This window comes from Pyrgilauda ruficollis, unplaced genomic scaffold (assembly GCF_017590135.1).
Source record: "Pyrgilauda ruficollis isolate IOZ18807 unplaced genomic scaffold, ASM1759013v1 scaffold14, whole genome shotgun sequence".
Taxonomy (NCBI): Eukaryota; Metazoa; Chordata; class Aves; order Passeriformes; family Passeridae; genus Pyrgilauda; species Pyrgilauda ruficollis.
Window position 1 is genome coordinate 1,601,573 of NW_024512543.1, and position 22,001 is coordinate 1,623,573.

General features: G+C 39.0%; 1 protein-coding gene across 1 annotated transcript; it reads left to right on the forward strand.

Annotated features, from left to right (window-relative positions):
- The first annotated feature begins 4,512 nt into the window (after positions 1–4,512).
- On the forward strand, positions 4,513–21,040 carry FAM98B (family with sequence similarity 98 member B). The gene is given in 9 exon segments (XM_041460092.1): positions 4,513–4,665; positions 5,419–5,567; positions 6,367–6,501; positions 7,205–7,383; positions 14,054–14,134; positions 14,513–14,629; positions 17,044–17,211; positions 17,941–18,079; positions 18,082–21,040. Coding segments are annotated over 9 exon segments (1,152 nt in total). The 5' UTR covers positions 4,513–4,600; the 3' UTR covers positions 18,201–21,040.
- The last annotated feature ends 961 nt before the right edge of the window (positions 21,041–22,001 follow it).

Here is a 22,001-nt window from a genome sequence, read left to right on the forward strand (position 1 = left end):
GTGCACCACTAGGAAAAAAAAAGAGAAACAAATTATTCATATTTATTTAGTGATGCTGAAAGGTGCGAGCACATCTCACTGAAATATTTAGGCCCCGCATCTACTACCTCAAAGGTAAATGACAAAACTCAGTAACTTCAACTATGTGCAATTAAGTCTATAACCTTGCAAAGCTAGACTGCCTTATTCATTTTATTCCAACTCAAGGAGAGTGAAAAGGCACCATCTTCTTAGACAAGTACTGGAAAAAGGGTAGTAGTGGGTATGTTGCAGTCATTGTGCAAGGTGTCAATGGCTGCCTGGTTCTGCCCTCTCCCACCCTTGTGCAGAGAGATGTGCCATAAGAAAGTCACTTGAGAGCAGTTCATTATCAAGGAACTGAACTTTGTATTCTGCAGAATTTATTCCTGTGTATAGTTTCTTGAAAGAATTCATTCTGGACTGAAAACTTTGATGTCACTGCTTCAGGTGGCTTGATTTGGTCTGGAAGATGTTAGAAGGGTGATTTCTAAATCAAATATTTATGATGGGATGTCAAGTTCAATTTCAGCAAGATTGCCAGTAAATGGATGGGCAGGATCCTTGTAGCTAGTGGCAATTTGTTCAGGTTTGGTGACGTGGATATCACATCATTCACATTCATTGCGAATACTTCATTTGTGAGACTGATGTAATTAAAATATATAGATCAATGTCAACTTGCAGTCTGATTCCACAATGATGTAATGAGGTTCATACTGCCTGGGGTGGCTACTCCTAAATCATCCTTAAAGATAAGAACAAGCTTATGGAAGGATTAAAAGCAACTTAACACTAGCTTTTAAACAAGCAAGCTACACTTATTTAAATGACAGCAAGTCTGAAGAACAGAACCTATTTTTTTAAAATAGGAGAAAAGAATGATTAGCACCTTTTTACAGATGGAAACTGAACAGACTTATTCTGGATTAAGTTAAAATGATGAAAAAATATCTGTGTAAAGAAGCTATTTCATTGTAACAAGTAAACCTGTTATTGATATATTTTAAATTTAATACAAGCTTCTTATATCAACCTAAGTACGCACAGAGTGCTGATTGCTGTCTTTTCTCAATCATTTTTAAACTGTGCAAATACTGTTTAACATTGCACGTAGGCGAGCTTGGATTAGAGGAAAGCATTTATCATGTAGTACATTCAACTCCTTCTCCACTCCTATGATCCCCTCTAGTGGTCAATTAATTGTCTGCTAAATGTTTCTTAGTACTACAAATTACTTGTACCTCTCCTGCATTAAAATGGTGTCTGGCTCCATTCTGTTTGAATTCAAGAGACCTCATTTTTTATTCCTGTGCTGCATATGAGAAAGACAAAGCAATGAATCTTTGAAATGTGCAGCTTCTTCATCTGTGGGCAGCTTTATTTTCCCTTCTAGGAGCAGACAGATTGTGTCCACCACATAGAACCCAAAGCCATCTCTGTTGGCAGTGCAGACCAGGAGGTGATGCCCTGCTGTAGCAGTAAGCAGGACCCTTCCTCCCCATTCCTGCCATTAGGCTGTGTGAGAATGCCCACTGCGAGCCTGGCAGCAGGAATACTTCTCAAGCAGTTTCAAACAGTGTAACAATTTGTCCATACAAGTAAATGCTTGAGGTTTACCTACCTCAGTAAAAAACTGAGTCATGTATTTTGTTTTTTAGCAAGATTACAGGCAACTTGTAATTTAGAGATTTCATACAGATTGGCAGCCCTTTCCCCAAAATTCCCATGGTCACCTTGCTGTACAGATAGACACAGCTGCCATTTTGTATCAGTTCGAGCTGATTCAAGTCAGTGCTGATCCAATGCTATCTTCATTTTCTAATCTTGGCTGTGCACCTCTATTTCTTCCTTGCACTAGGAGTTACCTGACTGCTGAGGGAGATGGCTAACTGGCAGTCCAGTGAAAAAGAAATTCTGACAAAAACTGAAAAGCTCTAGGGCACTGGTGAGCTAGCTAAAGTCACATGGGCCTTCTGTTGGAAAATAATGGCTGTGGAGCACCGAGACCTCTCCCTCTGGTGTTCTCACTTGTGTGCTTGTGGTTTGATGTTTATGTTTGTATATTGCACAGGGCATGGGGCAAAGGCAAAGTCCACAACCGTGGGCATATATGGTTACAAAACGTGTTTCAGCCAGCGTTCTCATGATCCTTTTTCCCCTTCCCCAGAGATGGGAAACTCAGGAATGGACATGGAGAAAGCTGTGGACTGCATGAATGGTAACACCATGAGAGGAGCATAAGTATACAATCACAACCAAAATCGTCTCTCAGTTGTGGGTGTCAATAGACAGTTTGGGAAGCTCAAACTTGTCCTCCCTCATACACAGAACAGCTCTAGTACACAGAAAAGTTATGATTTTTCAAGAACACCCTGTGGAACTAAAGCAGTGACTGATACCTGATACACATGCTTGCCTATCACATATATATATATATGTATATATGTATATGTATAAGTAATGCTATCAAAAGACAGTGGGAGAAAATTACTAATTTAGGTGTTTTCCTGTAACATAAATTAGCAAAATACTTTTATTAGGAGTATTTACAGCAAGAACCACTGCTGCCATCTACTTGTACCACACAGTACCTCTTAAATCACTAGGTTTCTTTTTAGTTTTGATAATGTTATGCTAGTTTCACTTCTAGTTGTTCCCAGTTCTTTGTCTTAGCCTGCATTATTGACTGACATGAAAATTTCCCAGTTTTGGAGAACAACTGTATAGGGATGAATCACTCTGGGTGGCACAGAGATACAGCTTTAAAAAAGAAAGGAAAAGAGAAGTGGGTATTTCTGTCCAGTTCTGCGTATCTTGTTTTCTCATTCTACTAATTGATGTTAATGTTTAAAAAGGAGCAAGAATTCATGTTCTGAATCTCTGCTCTCAGATGCATGCTCCTTCATTTAGAGAAATTATGTTAGCCCATTTGAAACAAAAGCTAATCAAAGTTCTGTCACATGGTACAAGCCAGCTGAGAGCTGTGAAAGGGATTGCTGAGGTACTGGCACTGATGTACACATATGGTCAGCATAAGTGTGTCAGCCTTCAGGATGCTCTTCCTTCCCCTGACTGCCATAAACAATGTTTTAATTTCTAGATTTCTGTCTGTGCATGTGGGAGGATGTCATAGCTGTCCTGATACCCACTGTTTAAAGCTTAGCACCCAATAAAGCCACATCTTCTGTTAAACAGAAATAATTCAAAATAGTTGCTTCAAAAATTGTAGAGATTTCACGGACTAAGAATATTTATGTATTGAAATAATTATTTCCATCTGATTGTGTGCCTTACTGGTCTTCATCACAGATGTAGCCACTGGATTTTCTGAAGGTCCATATAAGAAAACACTGGTTAAAAAAGGTCAAAAGGGCTGTTGTGGTTTTACACCTCCTGGCAACCAAGCAACATGCAACCATTCACTGGCTCCCTCCTTCTCTCCCTCTGGGGAGAGAATCCAAAAAATGGAAACACACTTAGGTTAAAAAGTAAAGAGCAAAGGCTAGAAAACTTGTGGGTTGAGGTAGAAGATAGTTTAATACATAAATCAGAAGTCATGCATGCAAGCAAAGCAAAACAGGAATTAAGTCACTGCTTCCCATGAGCCCACTGGGAGCATTCAGCCATCGCCAGGACAAGAGTTATTTGGGAAGACAAATGCCATCATCTCCAACTCCAAACATCCCCCCTTATTACCTTTCTCCCCAGCTTTATATACTGATCATGATGCTACATGGTTTGGAGTATCACTTTGGTAGTTGGGGTCAGCTGTCCTGGCTGCGCCTCTTCCCAGCACCACCACCGTGAAGTCCCTTCACAGCTGGGGTACCATGAGAGCACAGGAAGCAGAAAAAGCCTTGGCTCTGTGCAAGCACCGCTCAGCAATAACAAAAACATCTCTATATTATCAGCACCCTGAAACACAGTCCCACACTAGTCACAGTGGAGAGAGTTCACATCAGCCAAAATCCGCACAGCAGGGCTGAGGCACCACCCCACAGTGGAAAATCTGCAGGTGCCCAGGAGATACGGCCTGCACCATCTCAGGCAGAATTTCTCAATTTGAGAGGTCACAGAAATAATGCCTCAACACCAGCTTTTTGAACCACGACACAGAGGGGGCTTGGGTAGGGGTGGCAGAGCTGGCTGCCCGGCATGAGCCATGTCCGGAGCCTCAAAGGGTGGCTGCGGTCGCTCCCGATCCTCTATTCCTCCAGGCGGCTGGTACCCCGTGGAGCGGGGCCAGCGGGCAGGGGTTTGGGGCCAAATCCGGAGCACAGCCGCAGGGCCAGGAGGAGACGAGCGCCGCCGGGGAAGGGCGAGGGAGCCCGGGCGCCCCCCAGCACGGGCAGAAAGGCAGGGCTGTATGGAAGGGTCACCCCCAGACACAGGCGCAGGCCGCCCCCGAGGCGCTCAGCGCCCGCTCGGAGCGGGGGTGGCCGCCGAGGGAGGGGCGGGGGCAGCCCGGGGCCGCCCCCCGGCCGGGGCTGCCGTGCGGCGGCAGCGGAACGCGGCGGCGGGCGCCGGTTGCGGAGGGCCGCTTTGAGGCGGGCACCGCGCGGCGCGGCACGGCGCCGGCATGAGGGAGCTGCCGCCGGGCCCGGGGATGGAGAGCGACATCTTGGACGCGCTGGAGGCCTTGGGGTAACCGGGGAGCAGCGGCGGCTCCCCCTGCGAGGGGCGAGGGGCCGCGGGCAGCCCGGCTGGGCCCGGAGCGGGCCGCCGCAGCCGCGGGCAAGAGGCCGCGCCGGAGGCGGGAGCGCCGGGAGCGCGGCGTCGGCAATGGAGCGGGNGGTCGGCGGGGCCCGGCCTCGGCCGGGAGCGGGGTCACGGCCCGGGCGGTGCGCTCGGCCCGGCTGTAGTGCGGGGAGGGCGGAGGAGCCCGGGCGCTCCCTGGGCTGCCGCGGCCGTGGTCAGCGCTGGGGCGGCCGCGGGAGGCTGGCGGGGCAGCAGCGCCTTCTGTGGTGCCTGCCCACCTCCCGCCGTGTGCTTCGGATGGTACGGGACAAAAACTGTGCGAAATTTAGTTTTCAGTTACGTTATTCCCAGTACTCCCAGGCAGGTAGTTGTTACTGTTAGGAGGCGGTTTGACCAAACACTTGAGTTAACACCTGAGTTCTCAGGCGTGTTCTGAAAGATCAAAGTGTTTTCACATACATATGTAAAAGTGCCTGTCTCATATTTTCTGACAAACTCTTTTGCATATAAATGACCTATTGGTCATTGGTGTGCTTAAAAAAAAAGAAGTCTGAATTATTCCTTGATGAAAGTAATGTAGAAAGATTCACTCCTTTAAGTGAATGTAGTTACTAACCAGCTTACAGTAAAATAATTTGAAAATATGTATATTTTATGTTATGCTTGCTTCTTATTACTAATGTTTATCCATCTGTTCAGGTACACGGGTGCCCTGTTGGAGGAAGAGGCCCTTAAAAAAGCAGCAGAAAATGGATTGTCTTCACCAGAATTTTTTGAGCTTTGCATTTGGTTGGGTTCCCAGATAAAGTCACTTTGTAATATGGAAGAAAGCATCACTGCAACAGATGGTATATCAATGTTAATTTAGTATTTGTTCAGTGGATTTAGAGCCATACTGTTCAGCTAATAGTGAAATTACAGTGTTGAAGTTTACAAGTAAGCTGAAAGGTAGCCCAGCTCAGGCTGATATTTTTATATATGTGGCTCTTAGATTAAGATCTTGTGTTCTGAAGACTGTTTCAAAAGGAAAAAAGAAGGTGATTTGAGATGGTTTTAGATATACATAAATGTGAAAAGTACATTGATGCCTGTAATCATATTTTGATGGCATGAATTGCAGTGCTGGGTGTGTTCTGGCTGTTGGTCCAGCACAGTGTTGTGGTCAGCACCGTGTGTGGATACCTGAAGTGCTTGGTAGCGCTGCCCGATTGTTTCTGCCCGAGGGCTGGAGTTTGGATGAGACTTTATATTACTTATGTTTTTACCAAAAAAGTAGTGGAACTAAAACCAATCACTGAAAATAATGGGCTCATGACTCCTGTGACTTCTTCATCAGAAAATTAGGTGCATGGACACGCTATATAGTGATATAAACTGTTTACTTCCTACTGATGGTCATTTCTGTTCATGTCTTCACAGACTGCTGTAGCATTACCTCATTCAAAGCATGAGTTCAAGATACTATTAGAAGGCATATCTTCTTGTATATAGGACTTTTTAAACAAAAATGTTACTGAGGTAGTAGGTGGTTAATACTGGGTAGGTAGGTGGGCTGTTGAAATCTGCAATAGAAGTGTATGTAAAAAAAATTAGATTGCAGTTTGATGTTTCTGTAACAAGCCATTAATTGTGCATTTATTTCTATAGGAGTGAAAGATATAGAGAGCTTCCAGCTTGAAATTAGTGGCTTTCTGAGAGAAATGGCTTGTCCGTATTCATCACTGGTGTCTGGAGACATCAAAGACAGATTAAGAGAGAAAGAAGATTGTCTTAAACTCCTTTGTGAGTAATAATCATTTTTCCCGTTTATAATACAGTATTTTATGTGCATGCTTTATCATAACTGAACAATTTACACTGAAGAGTTCTTTGTGTTTTTTAGTTGATGTGTACAGTCGTTACACACTAGCTCAGCATGCATCAACCCGCTTCTGCAAAGTGAAAAATAGAGCACCATTAGGAAGCTGTTCAGCAGAAACTAAAATTTCTTTTAAAAGTATGGTGCAACCTACTGAGGCTTCCTGATCCCTCTCTTGATCCAGTTGTTCCTGCTCACCTAGACTGAGACCTTGCTTCCTGTGTTTGTGAGAGGTTTCAGGGCAGCTTGATCAGAAATGCTGCACAATCTGAAGGTACTGAAAGCAGACTTGAGAGAAACAATGTCTAAGTGTAAGTTGGACTTGGACAAAGGAGTGGCAGCAGGAACCAGTATGATAATATGAAACTAGCCAGGGAACTTGGGATCTGGTGGCAGAAGGAAGTTGAACAGTTAAATGCAGTGTGTAGACTGAAGTTAGGAAGTCAGGTGAGAGGGAATTGAGGTAAAGAATGGGAAGCATACTGACCTATTCAGAAGAGAACTGAGAAAGTCTCCCTTTTATCATGGTTATCTTGCAAATGTAAGATATTGTAGCTGTACTGAGAATGTGGATGCAGAAATGCTTAACTGTCTCTAAATCTGCTGTTATGATGCTTTTCTCTCTAGTATTTCTAAGTACAGAACTTCAGGCTTTAAAGATATTGCAGAGCAAGAAAGTTAAAGGCTCTCATTTGGAAAAGCACAGTGAAATTGTTCAGGAAGTGCAAGCTATTTGTGATGCACTGGGTCTGCCAAACTCCTCATCTTCTGGTATTCCTCCCTTGTTAACCAGTGTGGAACAAAAGGTATGGACTTTTACATTTTCTCACTCTTGCTGAACTGTAAGTGCTGTCCCTGTAAGCATTCATTGTAGAGCTAAGGGCCCAGCAGTCTCACCCACAAAAACCGTATCTGATAAGTGCAAAAGTGTTTTAATTCTGAAAGCCAGCTTAGTGTTTTAAGTTAAACTGCTTTAGTTATGAGGTGAAGTATTTCAGCATTTCCCTGAGGTTGCAATGTACCTGATCAGACATATTTGCCATGCAAGTTTAAGGTATAAGTTTTCCTCTTACCCATTCAAACGTGCTGTAGCAAGCAGAAAACTTTGGGTAATAACTGATTGTGCATTTATGTACCTGCAGTCATTTCTGGAATGTATTTAAATTTAATATCCAAAACTTAGATTAGTCCTTTTGAGTTTATTAATTTCTTAATTGCAAGTGTGGATTTGTTGCAGAAGAGGATGAAAATGCCTGAATTGCCATTATTCAGTGAATAAGGCAACTTAAACCTTAGTCAGCAAGATAGTTGTTTCTGTTGTGTCCCTCCAGGTTCTAACTCATTTCACTGATGTGATCCATAATCTGATTTCCTTACTGCAGAATGTAAATAGGCTCTTGAGGTGGAATTTATCTTCTCTGTCAGACAGCTAGAAGTTTTGCTCTTCATCTCTCTCTAGTGTTTGGGGACAGAGTGACTGATCCCCCCTGTAGGGTAGAATAAAAGCTCCCTCTGCTTCTGAATCTTTAAATTTAATAATTTTACATGATTGTGCTTGTTTTTTCATTCTTCCTCATCAACAATTGGGCAGTTGAACATTCAGAGATTTTGGGGAGAGGGCCTATTACTTGCATGATTTTCTTACATCTGTCTTCAGTGTGACAAGACAAAACCTTTAATAGGTTCATTTATAAATGGCATCACCCAGGTGCAAGTGGAATTGCCTATTCCTACACTATCTGTGCTTGGTCTCTTTAGTTCTAAGGAAATCTTTATGTTCAGTAAATGTTTCTGAAGGGATGAAGAAACAATTCTAGCACTGTTTTGGGAATGAAAGTGTCAGAGTTACAGCTGATGACTGGTGGCCTGATTGTGCTGATCTCCCTGTGTGAGTGATAGCTGTGTTTACATCCATGTGTGTTCATAGGCTGCAGCTATGGCCTGTGACCTTCCTTGCTTAATTCCTTGCTTCACTTCTCTGGTGCAGATTTAGTTTCATCCCATGGTAGGGACAGGACTCCAGTTCTGCAGTTGTGGTACTGCAAGACCAGACCTGGGCTACCAGCTCCTTCACACACACACAGTGATATAGAACGTTTGCTTTGAATTATTGGGCACCTGGTGTCTGCCACCTTTTTCAAAATCTGACATTTCCTATCAGACAGCATCACAGGCTTGAATTGTGCATGGTGTTGCCATCCCAGTTTCTATAAACTGTTACCCTTTCAGAAATACTCAAATGAGCAGAATCTGAAAAGTATTTTATCTTTGGTTTTGGTTGGTTGTTTTTTTTTTTTTTAATTAATGCTGCCTGGACTATTTTCCAGTGGTTTTCAGGTCTGCCAGTTCCACAGTGGTTATACCACTTGTACTCATTTCAGAGTGTAGAAAGGTGACAAAACCAGTTCATTCATCTTCTGTGACTCCTAATTAATAGTGTAATCTGTTCTCTGTGTGTTTCATCCCTTATGAACAAAGGATTTTTTCTTACCTTGCAAGAGATTTTGTAGAATTTCTGCAATGTGTTTACTTGTCCTTCATCCATTGCTTTAATATAGGAGAAGTTTGGAGTTGGTTTGATAGATGACAGGGTTGGAGACCTAAACTTATAGGTATAGCTGCTTTAGAACGGTGGTGCCACCAATTAAAGTTCATTGGCTTTGTAAACATTTTTTTTAAGAGCACCGTTTTGTTACTTTTTTTTAATATGAACACAGAAATTCACTTGAAATTAAATATTTTATTTTTCCAAATATGTTTTGGGTTTTGATTTAATTAGATTCTGCATAATATTGCACTGTTGATGTATAGTATTATATTATTCATAATACAGACTTACATACCGATCTAGTATTTTTATTTAGTGTATCTGCAAATGTATCTGCAGCATTTCAACATGTCTACTCTTTGTCTCTGTCTAGCATCTTCAGCATTGTCAGTAGCTGTGGGAGTAGTTCTGAGAATAGTTTGGCTGTGCAGCAGCAACCTACCAAAGGCCAGATCACACACTGTATTTTGGTATGGAACATTAGAACATTTATTGTTTTAAGTGATTTTGCAGTTTATTTAAGACTTTATTATAAAATCAGGATTGCTTTCTTCATTCAAAATGAGTGTTATAGTAGCTCAAACTTTGAATGTACAATCACAGCAAGTATCTTTTGCATCTCCTGTAATTACCTGGCGTAGTGGTTATCAATATACCTAAGAAAATGAGAGATAAATTGACAGCCTTCTATCACTAAGTGTGTCTTATTATACAGCACTGAAAAACTAATAGTAATTTTTAAGTTGTTTAAGATGCTGTTTCCTTGTAAAGTATACAAAGGGGAAATCTAGGAGTCAATCTGAATTTTAATGCCAAAACCTCCATAAATTCTAAATGAACATTGATGAAAGATTCAGAAAAGTTCATGCCAGTGTTGTGCTTTGTAACTAGTGCTTACATCTGGCTGTTTTCCAATCAAGATGGTGTGAATTTCACACCTAATTACAAAGTAACATTCTAGTACTGTTTATTTGAAAAAACTTTTAATGTGATATTATTCAGAAGACTTCTGAACTTTTTTGGCCCACATTATTAAAAGTACTCAGCTACTTTTCAGATATCAGTGGAATGAAAAGAAGCTACAAAGGGCTGCTGAACAAACTGAGTCAAAATTAAGCTAACATAATACTTAAGTGAAATGTGAGAAGAATTTTTTTTTTAATATTTGGGTAGAAATGCTAGAATTTATTATTATTTAAATTAATGCGTTTCATTTAACTGTTGATCTGTAGTAATTTTACAGATGTAATGGTGCCTGGACAGTAAGGATTAATGTTACTGCAGGGAACAAGACTGAAGAGTTGTCCTGTCACCAGACATCAGGGTCAAACAAAAATGTATTTAAAGTTAGATAAATACTGAATTTATCTGCAGGTATATGAAAGAGAGGCTTAAAAATATTTTATGCTTAAGATTTTGGGTGATCTCTATGCAACTGTACAGTATGACTGTACACCTTATGACTAAGTAAGGCAACATTCTTTCCTCAAATTTAAATTAATAATACGACACCTGTCCACAGGTCAGGTTTTTTCAAAATCTCAGAAAACTCTGGAGGTGCATACATACATGATGTTTTTCTGTCCAAATGGTGTTAAATGTAAAAATTACTGCTCTGTTTTGACAGAAGATGAGGATATTTAATAAATACATTGAACAGGGTAATGAAATGGGAGCTAAATTTTTTTTTCAGTTGTACAAAATTACAAAACAAGTGAGAAATGCCATGTTCAATAAGGATACACTTTATTTGTTAACAATAGAAGAACTCTTTATTTTTATGCAGCAGATTTGAATTTGGTTGTTTTGTCTCAAGCAGATCCAATGGCTTATTTGTTTTCATTTTATATTTAGAGACTGTGTGAACTCCCAAAGCAATCCCATACGTTTTTAGTGTTACCAAGGTCTTTGATTACGTGGTATGTCAAATAGTCAAACATACTTGTCTACATCTAGTTTTAATTATTTGGTTTTATTTTTACACCTGAATGTGTAAAAACTTTAGGATGATTTGGCTGTTACAATTTATGTTTCTTTGAGTATGTTTTCACTGCTCTTTTATCAGGGCACTGCATTTAGTTTTGTTGCCACTTACGTATATAGACTTCTTAGTGAGTTGTGGTGAGTTTTTTTAACTCCTACATATCCTTCTCAATCCAGGGCAACTATCATGTGTGGGAATACGGGTTATAGCATAGGTTCTCACATCCATTGTATTCTTGTCCTCTGGCAGACGGTTGTGTGCCAGAGTTCCTGTGCTCATACCTCTGTCATCAGTCATGGCTGGACAATGTATTCTGCAGCTGTAAGGCAGCTCAGCTTGCTTCACCATTATAGCTGTAGGATTTCCCCAGGAGCCCTGCTGGTGGGAGTGAGGAGTAAGTAGAGATTCAGTAATCTGAATATGACTTCACAGTGTGTCAAAAACATAGACCAGTTCATGAGTATAGACCAGGTTATCGGTGAAGAGATTGCTCCTTAACTGTTACTTATTAATAAAGCTGTGCTGGATGAAAATTATATAGGTGTTCTCTGACTTTGAAAGAAAACATTGATATTAATATTAATTAAGCTGGATTTTATTAATTAATATTAATTAATATTAATAAAGCTGGATAAAAATTATATAGGTGTTCTCTGACTTTGAAAGAAAACATTGCAGAAATTTGGGGGTAGTTTCTCAGTCAGTAAAGGACTGTTTCATTTAGCTGCTCTTGTTTCTTCTAGTTCTGATTTTCATTGATTATCTTCCTTAATTGTTCTCTGTAAACGTCCTTTCACTTTTCAGTTCATGGAAATTAGGAGTATGCAGCAGTGATTGACTTGTGATGGCAGAATGTGTGGCTTTTGTATGTGGAGCCCATTGTTGTGTTTACCTCTTAGTTGTCCTTGCAGCTGCAAACTTAAAATAATTCTAATCTCTAGGTAGTATTCAGCATCACTGGCTTTCACAATCTAACTGTAAATTACATTAAGAACTTTTCATTTTGCTGTATTGGTTTTTGTTTCAGCAGCTGGTCTCATTTTGATAGACTCTTTCTTTCAAACTTTGAGGTAATATTTCTGACCACAGTGGTATATGAAGAGACACCTCTTGCCCCATAGAATTGTTAATTCATCTGCTATTCATTCCTTCTTCTATACTAATTACTGACTGATCTGTTCATCTCTTGTTGTCATACTGATCTTACTCTATTGTTGATTATTAACTTCTGATTTTGATCTTCAAGCATTTATTTAAATTCAAACATAGTTTGTGCTTAGGTGCATTTGCGTTTTGGAGTGGAATATGGCACTCTGTATGTGCTTCAGTTAAAAAAACTGGCTACATGCAGAAGACAGACTACTTTGGAGTGTTTTGTGTAAAGAAAAAGGTTATAGAGAAGCAGGGATTATCAGAGAAAGAGTGTTGGGATCAGTATGGTACATGGAACTGAACTTCACCCCTTATTGTAACCTCTTTTGATATGAATTTAATATAATAACAGGGAATATTACACTAGATTGCCACTTTTCAGATACTGCTAGGCTGTCTTTTCTGATAGAGTCAAAACAGTGTTTTCCTTTAATTTGCTCACTGCACAATATATTTACCTTTTTCTGGGATATTGTGTTTTTAACCTGCCAGAGTGCTGCCCAGCAGTGATGTAAAAAGAAAGAACAAAAACCTTAGTTTTCACACAAAATTTGAGACCAGATTTTTTTTCTTTATATACGCAAAAAAAAAAAAAAAAAATTGAGATAATTATAAAAATCCTGCCATATGAAAGCTGATTTAATAAGTATTTCTTTTTAAAATTAACTAGGTGCTCCAGAATTTGAATTTTGACTTCTGGAATTTTTTTCATAGCAATCATTAGAGATTATATTTCTGTAACATGTGAAGCTCAAAACTGAGCTTTGAACCATGCCTTTGTGACAAATGTAATGTAAATGCCTGTGTGCCCGCATGAAGTCTTATAATCCTTGCAAATGTATCTAATGGCTGTCCCCAGATACAGGTTTTACTGTAGATCATGCACTACCTTAATCCTCCCTTGGACATACAAAAGAAAATTAATTCTAGTTTTACTCATTTTGCTTGGTTCCCCATGGTTATTTACTGAAGCAAATGAAGATGTAGTTCACTCCATCAGACTGTACAAAACTTGAACAATAATATTCATGCAGTCAACTCCAGCTGAAAAATCAGTTGGATTATGTTCAGGCTATGTACAAGTGTTGTGGGCATTCCTGGTAATGATTTTAGAAGAGCTTTGCCGAAGGAAGTTCACTCAAGAAGAGGAGGTAGAGGTTTCTTGTAATGAGAGAGGAGAATACAGTGGTGTTTGGAAGGTAGAGCATATTTCATCTCTTAATTATTGAGGGCAAGAACTAGTGGAAGAAGTATAAGCAAATTTGATTTGGAGTGAATGCAAAAGTTTTAAACATGACGTTAGCTGGAATCAGTTATAGGATTAGAATAAAATTAATGAGAAAGAATGACTGCATGCCTGTCATATCTCCTTCCTTTCTTAATAACACCCATCACCAGATTTTTTTGTAGCCCAGTGTAACATTTGGCAACAGAAGTCCGAACTTCCAGTTGTTGACGTTACAAGACTTAGTAGTATCTAAAATGAGTAATTTAGCTAGTCCTACTTCCTGTATGCATTTGATAAATTTGCTATATAACTATTGTTCTGTTAATGGGAGGACAAGTGATGCGCCATAAAATATTTTTGTATAGAGGCTGGTCATCTTACAGAAGTACTCAGGAGTTCTTTTTATAGTGGATCATAAGCTAGAAGATGTGTATCTGTTTCGTGAGTCTGCTAAAACAAACGTGCTGTGTGTGATCTTCCAAGTAGCAGAATGAGATTGTAACAAATTTTGCTGAAATAAATCTAAATATCATTTGTGTTCTGAGATGTATGTGTTTTTTTCAGGTGAAAGACATCCTCTCAAAAGTTAAAAATAACCATGTGGGGAAATCACTGCTGACAAAACCTCTGAACTCTGACCAAGTGGTAAAGTTTCTCCATTTCTTTTCAGTATTTAAGAGGATGGTCAAAATAAATGTATATGGCTTCATTTAACTTTGCCTTTTTACAGTCACTGTTCTATTGCTGAATATTAATACTAAAATTCAGTTGCCAAATACGAACAGTGATAATCAGGTATTCTTCCAGAACTGACATTACAAAACAAACCTTGTGTTGATTCATCCATTGTTCATTTTCAAATCATTTTGTACAGGCATTCTACTGTAGCATTACATAGATGCTGTGTAGTTTGTAGTGGTCACCTCGGGATAGACATCTTAGTTTATGGATGGGGTTAAGTTTGAATTGACCTCTATAACTTTATATATTTGTCTGTTTTAATTTCTTATTGTAACACTGCAGGAAAGATTGGAAAAGATCAATGATGCTCTTTGCAGTGAGTACGAGTGTCGACGGCGGATGTTGATGAAGAGGCTCGATGTGACTGTGCAGTCTTTTGGCTGGTCTGATAGAGCAAAGGTAAACTCAGTGTATTTTTTGCTTCCTGTAGGTGGGAGTCTGCTACTGTTCCTCAAGTCTTCCTACAGAATATGCATGCCATGTAAATACACAAATACACTTCCATCACTGTTACCTTTTTTCCCACCTGTTCTCATCTCAGGTTGTAATATCTAAATCCTAGGTATTGAGGAAGGGGATGGATTTAACCAGGCATGGCACAGTCCATCCTTTGTGACTGTTTATAGCTTCGCAATTAGAAATTCTAGCATCCTTTGTTGAGGTTTCTCACTTTAATTAAAGTTCCCATTTCCCTGTTTTCTGTATCTAACACCCTCCAATGAGTTTACTAACTAAGAGGGAACCTCTGCACCTCATGCAGATGCTAAAGACAAATACTGGGCCTTAACATAGATTGGGTGTAAAAAGTGACCATTCATAAAGTCTGATAGGTTACAATGACTGCCCCCTATCTTGGATTCTACTAGATGAACAGCTGTTCAGTTGAACAGGTTATTTGAATAGTAGCTTGTGTGAGGAAATCACACAATTGCTTGTAATCCTTCCAGTCACTAACAATTCCAAAGCACACCTCTGTATTTGTTCTGCTGGTATTGCTTTAATTGTGATAATTTCATTTGTGCTGTTTCCTAGAACTCTGTATATTAAAAAATAGTCATGATATTTCCGAGCTGGAAATATATCTTGTTTGTATCCCAAAGAGTAGGGAGATAAGAAACACAAAGTTTGTAATTTGATGAAGACACATGTGAGAAGCTGGAGGCAGATGTTTTTGTTCATTAGGGACAAAATCAGCTTTCCTTCCAAAGGTTTCTTTAGAAAACTTAGGATGAATAAATCTTAACACTTGGAAAGCTTACTGGAAGTATGGATTGTTACAAGTCTTCGTGACATCACAATTTGTCATTGGCACATGCAGAATCATCTGCATGAAGCTCACTAAGTATCACTGGAACACGAGTCTTGGTGCTGCTGTGCTGCTTTGGAGTAGCTCACTGTTTAATTTCTGAAGGGGTTGTGAATGCTTTTATCCTGCAAGAAAGGAAATGGGAGGTGTTTAGCTCGGAGAAGCCAGGAGATGTCCCTACTTGTATAACTTCCTTACAGCTGTACCAATACAATTATGTATCTTCAAATTTAAAGTATACTTCTAAAATGTAGTTGATGTGACTGATGACTAACTTAAGCAGACTAAAACTTTGTCACTTGCTATTGTTCCATAAAAATAATGAATGCCCTTTTGAAATAGAACAATAGTTTAAAGAGGTTTTTGATGATAAAGTAGTCAGATTATTTGCTTTCCTGTCCTATAAAGACTGTTGATGTGAAATATATGCAGTTACAGAAATAACCAGGTTACATACTAACTCAAAATAACATACTGTTTTAAATCTTTTTTTTCCCCTATTTCTCTTGAAGGAAAGAATTATGTTAATCACTTAATATCTTTCAGAAGGTTTTGGGGATTGAAAATGTTCTGACATTGATGTAGTTTAGAGATTTTTATTTTTTTAAGCTAAGAGACAAATGGTTGTCTCTTTAAAATTTGTTAGCTTGCCTTTTTTTCCCCACCATTAAATAGATATTGATATGTTTCTCTGCTTTTGATGGTATGGCTTTTTGGGGATTTTTTTTTTGTTTGTTTTTTTGTAACTTGTTCAGCCTCCAAGAGGGCTAAGTTTGCAGACTGAAATGGGTTCACAAATGATGGAGTAATTACGTAGCAGAACAGTCTTGTGAAGGTTCAGCATGAATTGTCTGGTCTAGCCAATATTAAATGTTTTATTTCACTCTGAAGGTCATTCTAGATTTTCCCAGAAAGTATTCATTTTTTTCTGCTAAATAAAAAATAAATGGAATTTATTTGGAAAAAATAAATGAAGCATGCTTGGAAATCAAAGTATGCTTGGAAAAAATCTAATGTTGTCCTCTTCTCAGTCTCACTTTTTCGTGGCTTGCAAAATTGTTTTGCTGTATTGATGTATTTTCAGGTTTTTTTCCACAGATTTACTTTATGTTGAAGCTGCTCTGTTTTCATCATGTTCAGAAGCAATCTGTTGAATATGGTTATGTAAAGCTCTTGAGAAAGCAGTGTGGACTCCTTAAGTTTTAGTCTGTAGACATGTTGGAAGACATTAAAGAATCTGATGCCAGTGGATAGAGAAGTTTCTTTTGTACTGGTGCTAAGCATCAATTAAACATAATCAGCAGCACTTTCTGTATAATATCTCCACCAACAGGAAGAGAATTGGTGATAAATGGCACTATGATTTGTGATATAGTTTGTATTTCCAGAAGCTACACCTCACCTTGTGTTCAGATTGAAACTTACTGAGACCAGCACATGGTTTATAGTAAGTCTGTTGGCGTGTTTGCTACCTGGCAAGTAAGTAGTATTTGCTGTCATCCTTCAGGTAAAAACAGATGAAATAGCACGGATCTACCAGCCCAAGCGCTACGCGCTGTCTCCCAAGTCCACCATTACACTGGCTCACCTTCTTGCTGCTCGCGAGGACTTGTCCAAGATCATAAGAACCAGTAGTGGATCAACACGGGAGAAGACTGCCTGTGCTATCAACAAGGTACGCTTTTCTGGCAGTGAGAAATGGACATGGGCATTTGCAGACCTCTCGAAAGGAATGAATTACACTGGTTTTGCTTGGTACCTTAATTTCATTTTTTCCATTTAAGAAAGGAAGGTTTGCAGTATTCTGGTAAACATTGCAGAAAGTCCTTTTTTTGATCTTCCTAGACAGTCAGTCATGCAACAGGATGAAATGAAACAGAGTAATGTAGATGAGGGGGGAAGTGTGGGGAGTGTAAATGTGAGTGTAAATGACCTCTTGAGTTCAGGGGAACTGCACACGTCAAGGATGCCTGTAAGTGTTTTTGTGGTATCAGTTCCTGAGCTACCTTGCCAGGATATTATTGTTTGGTTTGTAAACCCACATCTCTAGTTCATCGGTGTGTTATAAATCATGAAAGTTTCTGTAGAAATGTCATTTTGCTGCAAAGTAAAATTACCTGGTTTGGCTGCAGTAATGAATTGACTTAGTGCTGCTCTCTTTTATGTGATAAAAGCTGAAGCTTGTAAATAGTGACGTGAGTTTCACCATTCAAGTGGTGACTAAACCTGATTTCATTGATCCTGCGTTTACAGGTTTTTCTAATGTTTTTTACCTGATTTAGATACTTTAATATGTTTTGATCCTTAACACTCTGAAATTTCTTAATTATTATAGGATTTCAGAGAAAGGTGGGTTTGTTTTTTTTTTGAGAGGACTCTGAAAATGACCTTTTTTTCCATACAGGTTCTGATGGGGAGAGTCCCTGACCGTGGAGGCAGACCAACAGAGATTGAACCACCTCCTCCTGAAATGCCTCCATGGCAAAAAAGACAAGAAGGTGGTGGAAGAGGTGGCTGGGGGGGCGGTGGTGGTGGAAGGGGTAACTGGGAGGTGGCTTCCAAGGTGGAGGTGGCTTCCAAGGTGGCAGGGGAGGTTATGGTGGCAGGGGAGGCTACGGTGATCCGTATGGTGGAAGGGGAGGGGGAGGATACCGAAGATACTAAAGTACTGTAAATCTTAACAGAGTAACTGGCAGAATATAGTGGTGGTGTTTACTGGTACTAGGAATTTAGATATGTTGACTTGGGTTTAGGTTAGAATTAAGTATGACCATATGAGTAATTTCATTAGACCAACTGATATTCTCACTGAGTTCTTTTAGTTAACTGAAGTTTTATACTAAAATCCGATGACTGAAGTCCTTGTTTTTCATACTGCTTATATGGTGTTTTTTATTATGTAATTTTATTTAAAATAAGTCTCAGAAAACTGAATAAAACCCTTTCTAAACAAACAAAAATATATTAATGGTCAGACCTCTCTGATTATTGCATGTTGCATGTCTACTCTCCTGCTCCAAAATGTTGTGTAGAAAAAACAAAGTAGGCCTAAGAACTGGATGAAACCACTTCTAAAAGACTCATGAATGCTGCTTTCAGGCTTGTTCTCTTCATGTCATTGTTCTTCATTCATAGTTTTCATGAAAATGAATTCATGAATTCATTAATGTAAAAGAATTTTATTTCAAATGTTAAAATCCTTAAGGCTTTGGTGAAAATTACTCAATTAGATTTGATTATTCTTGCAGAACTTCACATTATAGTAACATTGTGAATTAATACTCTACATAAATTAATCAAATCAGGTTGGTTTTTTGTGTTCATAATGTATCAGACACACTAATGGTACTGTAAACTCATCATAGTGAGTTTTGATAGTGTCTTATTTTCATTTTACCTGTTTTCCATTGTGGTTGTTTCATAAAAAAAAATTTAAAATCAGATTGGGCAGAAAACTTGCAGCCATCATGTCTGGTGTGAATTCATGTATGTATCCTTGTGTATCAGCTTTGAGACAAAGTTGGAATAAGCTGAGCTTTATAAGAAAGAACATGACATTTCTTCTCCCCTTTTTTTCTTTCCCCTTGTTTTTTTAAATTATTCTCTTCTCCCTTGCCTGCTCTGTTTGGGAATCACAACCTGTCTGATTAGTAACAAGATACCTCATGTAGCAGTTGCCTTCTGTCAGTGATTTCTCTCTCTGCCAACCTAAAAGAAGCCCTGTCTTGACATGGTATGGTTGCCTTCTCCCTCACACACACTGTTAGTCTAGAAGGAGTTAGCTGACACACCATCATGCCTGTAAATATATGTAGACAGGAATTAAATTTAGCACTGTCACTTAGAGAAGTCAGTTTCTGCTGCCCAGTATCTTTTAGATCTGCCATGTTGTGAGGCCGCTCCTGAGAACAGAGGTCGGAAGGGGATGCTGCCTGAATATGTTCTCATGACAGCATTTATCAGGGTCAGGTCACTACGGAGAGATTCAGGAAGGCATCTGATGATTAAATAGCACAGCAGGCTTGAAGCACTTGTAACTGTAGGCGTAACTCCATGTTCAACTTTAGGATTTGATTTTAATGTTTCTCAGTTACAAGCTCTTTCTGCACAAATTTCCTACTGGTGTCCATTGGTATGCTTTAAAGATTTTTTTTTTTCTTAACACACATATCATGCCCTGTTTCATTGGCAACTTCATGCATGAATATAAAGTTCTGTTGCAAATCTAATTACTGTCTTTCAAAAGCTTTTCTTCTGTTATTTCCTCTCTCATCACTTTGCTTGAGAATGCTGCTTCTAATGTATGATATATATGGCTTTACCCAGGCTTTAGGGTCGCAGCAGGTGCCTGATAAAAAGAAGCAGAAGTTTTGCTTGCCTAGAACATGTTAGCTGGGATGTGAACTTTTGCAATAATGGTTTAATGTCACCCAACTGCTGGCACTGTAGCTCCTTTGCCAAATTTTTCTGTGCTTCTTACTGGCCTAAGCTCTTGGCAGCCTCTGCAGTCATTATGGAGAGACACCTCATGGGTCACGTTGGAGCACAGTACTGGTTCTCTTGATTCTGAGCTTGGTTTTTGCCTAATGCTCTGGAATAGCTCCCAGACCAATGACATACCAATTGAGACTGCTGCCCTTGGAGCAAAGTATTGGTCAGCAAAGGAATAGAGAGCAGCTTTTCAACAACCAAAGCCTTAAGATTACATTAAAATTCTGTTTGCTGATCCCAGTGTTTCTTTTTGCTACAAATAATCAGCAGTCAAGCATGTGGCTTCATCAAGGAACTACACCGGAAAAAGAAACAACATATCTATGCTGAAAGGTTTCATAAGTCTTAGGATGCAAGATTGCAGCAGTTTAGTTGCATTGTTGTAACTGCAGATGTGATGTGCCTTGGTGTTTTTACACTCATCAGTCCCTCCTGTTTGTTAGTAGGCAGGACAGTTCTGAATGAAGTAAATCATCAAGTGAAGCAGGTACATGCCCACTTCAATTCTAACAGTTAAATTATTTCAGTATCCTATTTCAGTCAGGTGTATGTAGACCATGTAAAATATGGAAATCCAAATAGGCTGGAGATTTTCTTTTTTAATCTGGCCGTTTCAATCTTTCTTAAATAACTTCAAAATCTGAAGCCAGTCGTTAAAAAATAAAGTAAGCACCACCATATTTCACGGAGGTATCCTTTGCTGTCCTTTTGTCAGGATGTATGCTTTAATTTCTCAAACAATGCAATAACACCATGAAAGTAATTGATTTAAACCTCAAGTTTTGTCTTGAAAAAAAAACATATTTTCAAAAATACTGTTGTAAGTAAAAGATTTTCATATATATGTTTGTGAACATTTTTGTGTTTATTTGCATTTAATGAATACCTAAGTTAATATGGTTTTGTTTGTTGAAGATCTGAAAAAAAAAGGTTGGAGATTTTTTTCAGGAATTGAGAGACGCTTTTGTCAACAGCTGTAAACACTGAGGAATAAAGTACTGTATTTAAAATTATTTGCATCATCTGTGTGTATTGTGATTTGGATCCACTATCATATGTTCCTCCTTTGTTTGTAAGAAAGAATTCTTGCTGGTGATTTACAATAATGGTGAAACTTACTTTTTATGGTAATGGAAATAACATGTATTTTGACCAAAATGGAGAAGGCAATAGATGATAACTTTATAGAAAAGTTTTAACAGGCAAGGTATGTCACAAGTCTGGGATTTTGTCTGGGATTACTAAAGAATCTCAGTTACATTTTATCTTACTCAAAAAAAAATGTAAAAGCATAGTGATCTATATGATCACTGCTTTTGTCTTTTTGTAAACTAAAGAAATATCCTCCAATTACTTCTCAAGTTTTATTACTTGAGATAATTATGAAAAAAACCCCACAACTTGTTTTGCCTAAGACTGTAGAGCAGATTTGCCATACAAATAGGAGTTTCACCTCTTCTTGTCTTCCCTGACATGATTGAAGATAACTGAATGGATGCCCATTTCCCCATATAAAAACCAGTTTAGGCTGTGATAGTTTGAAGTTTAAGGTAAATAGCAGGTCTTCAGAGTGCTACAGTTCTGCCTGTGCAACAGAAAACCAGTTTAGGCTGTGGTAGTTTGAAGTTTACTGTAAGGTAAATAGCAGGTCTTCAGAGTGCTACAGTTCTGCCTGTGCAACAGGCAGCATTAGCAGACACAACAGAAGCTTTACTTAAACTTGGCTACTGTGCTGTGAAATCTTATCAAAACTAGCATTCTTAACAAAAGTGAGAGAATATGATACTAAAGATGGGTGCTTTGTAGTACTTGGAATAGTGAGTAACAACACAGTGTTTTTACTATGTCAGCCACTAGAATACCAAACAAATAATCTGCAAATACCTAGCTTCCTGAGTTTTCCCAGGCACCATTCCAAGGCTCAGAGAAGGTGAAGCTGGTCTGAGACACTGGTACTAGGTAAATGCTGCAGAA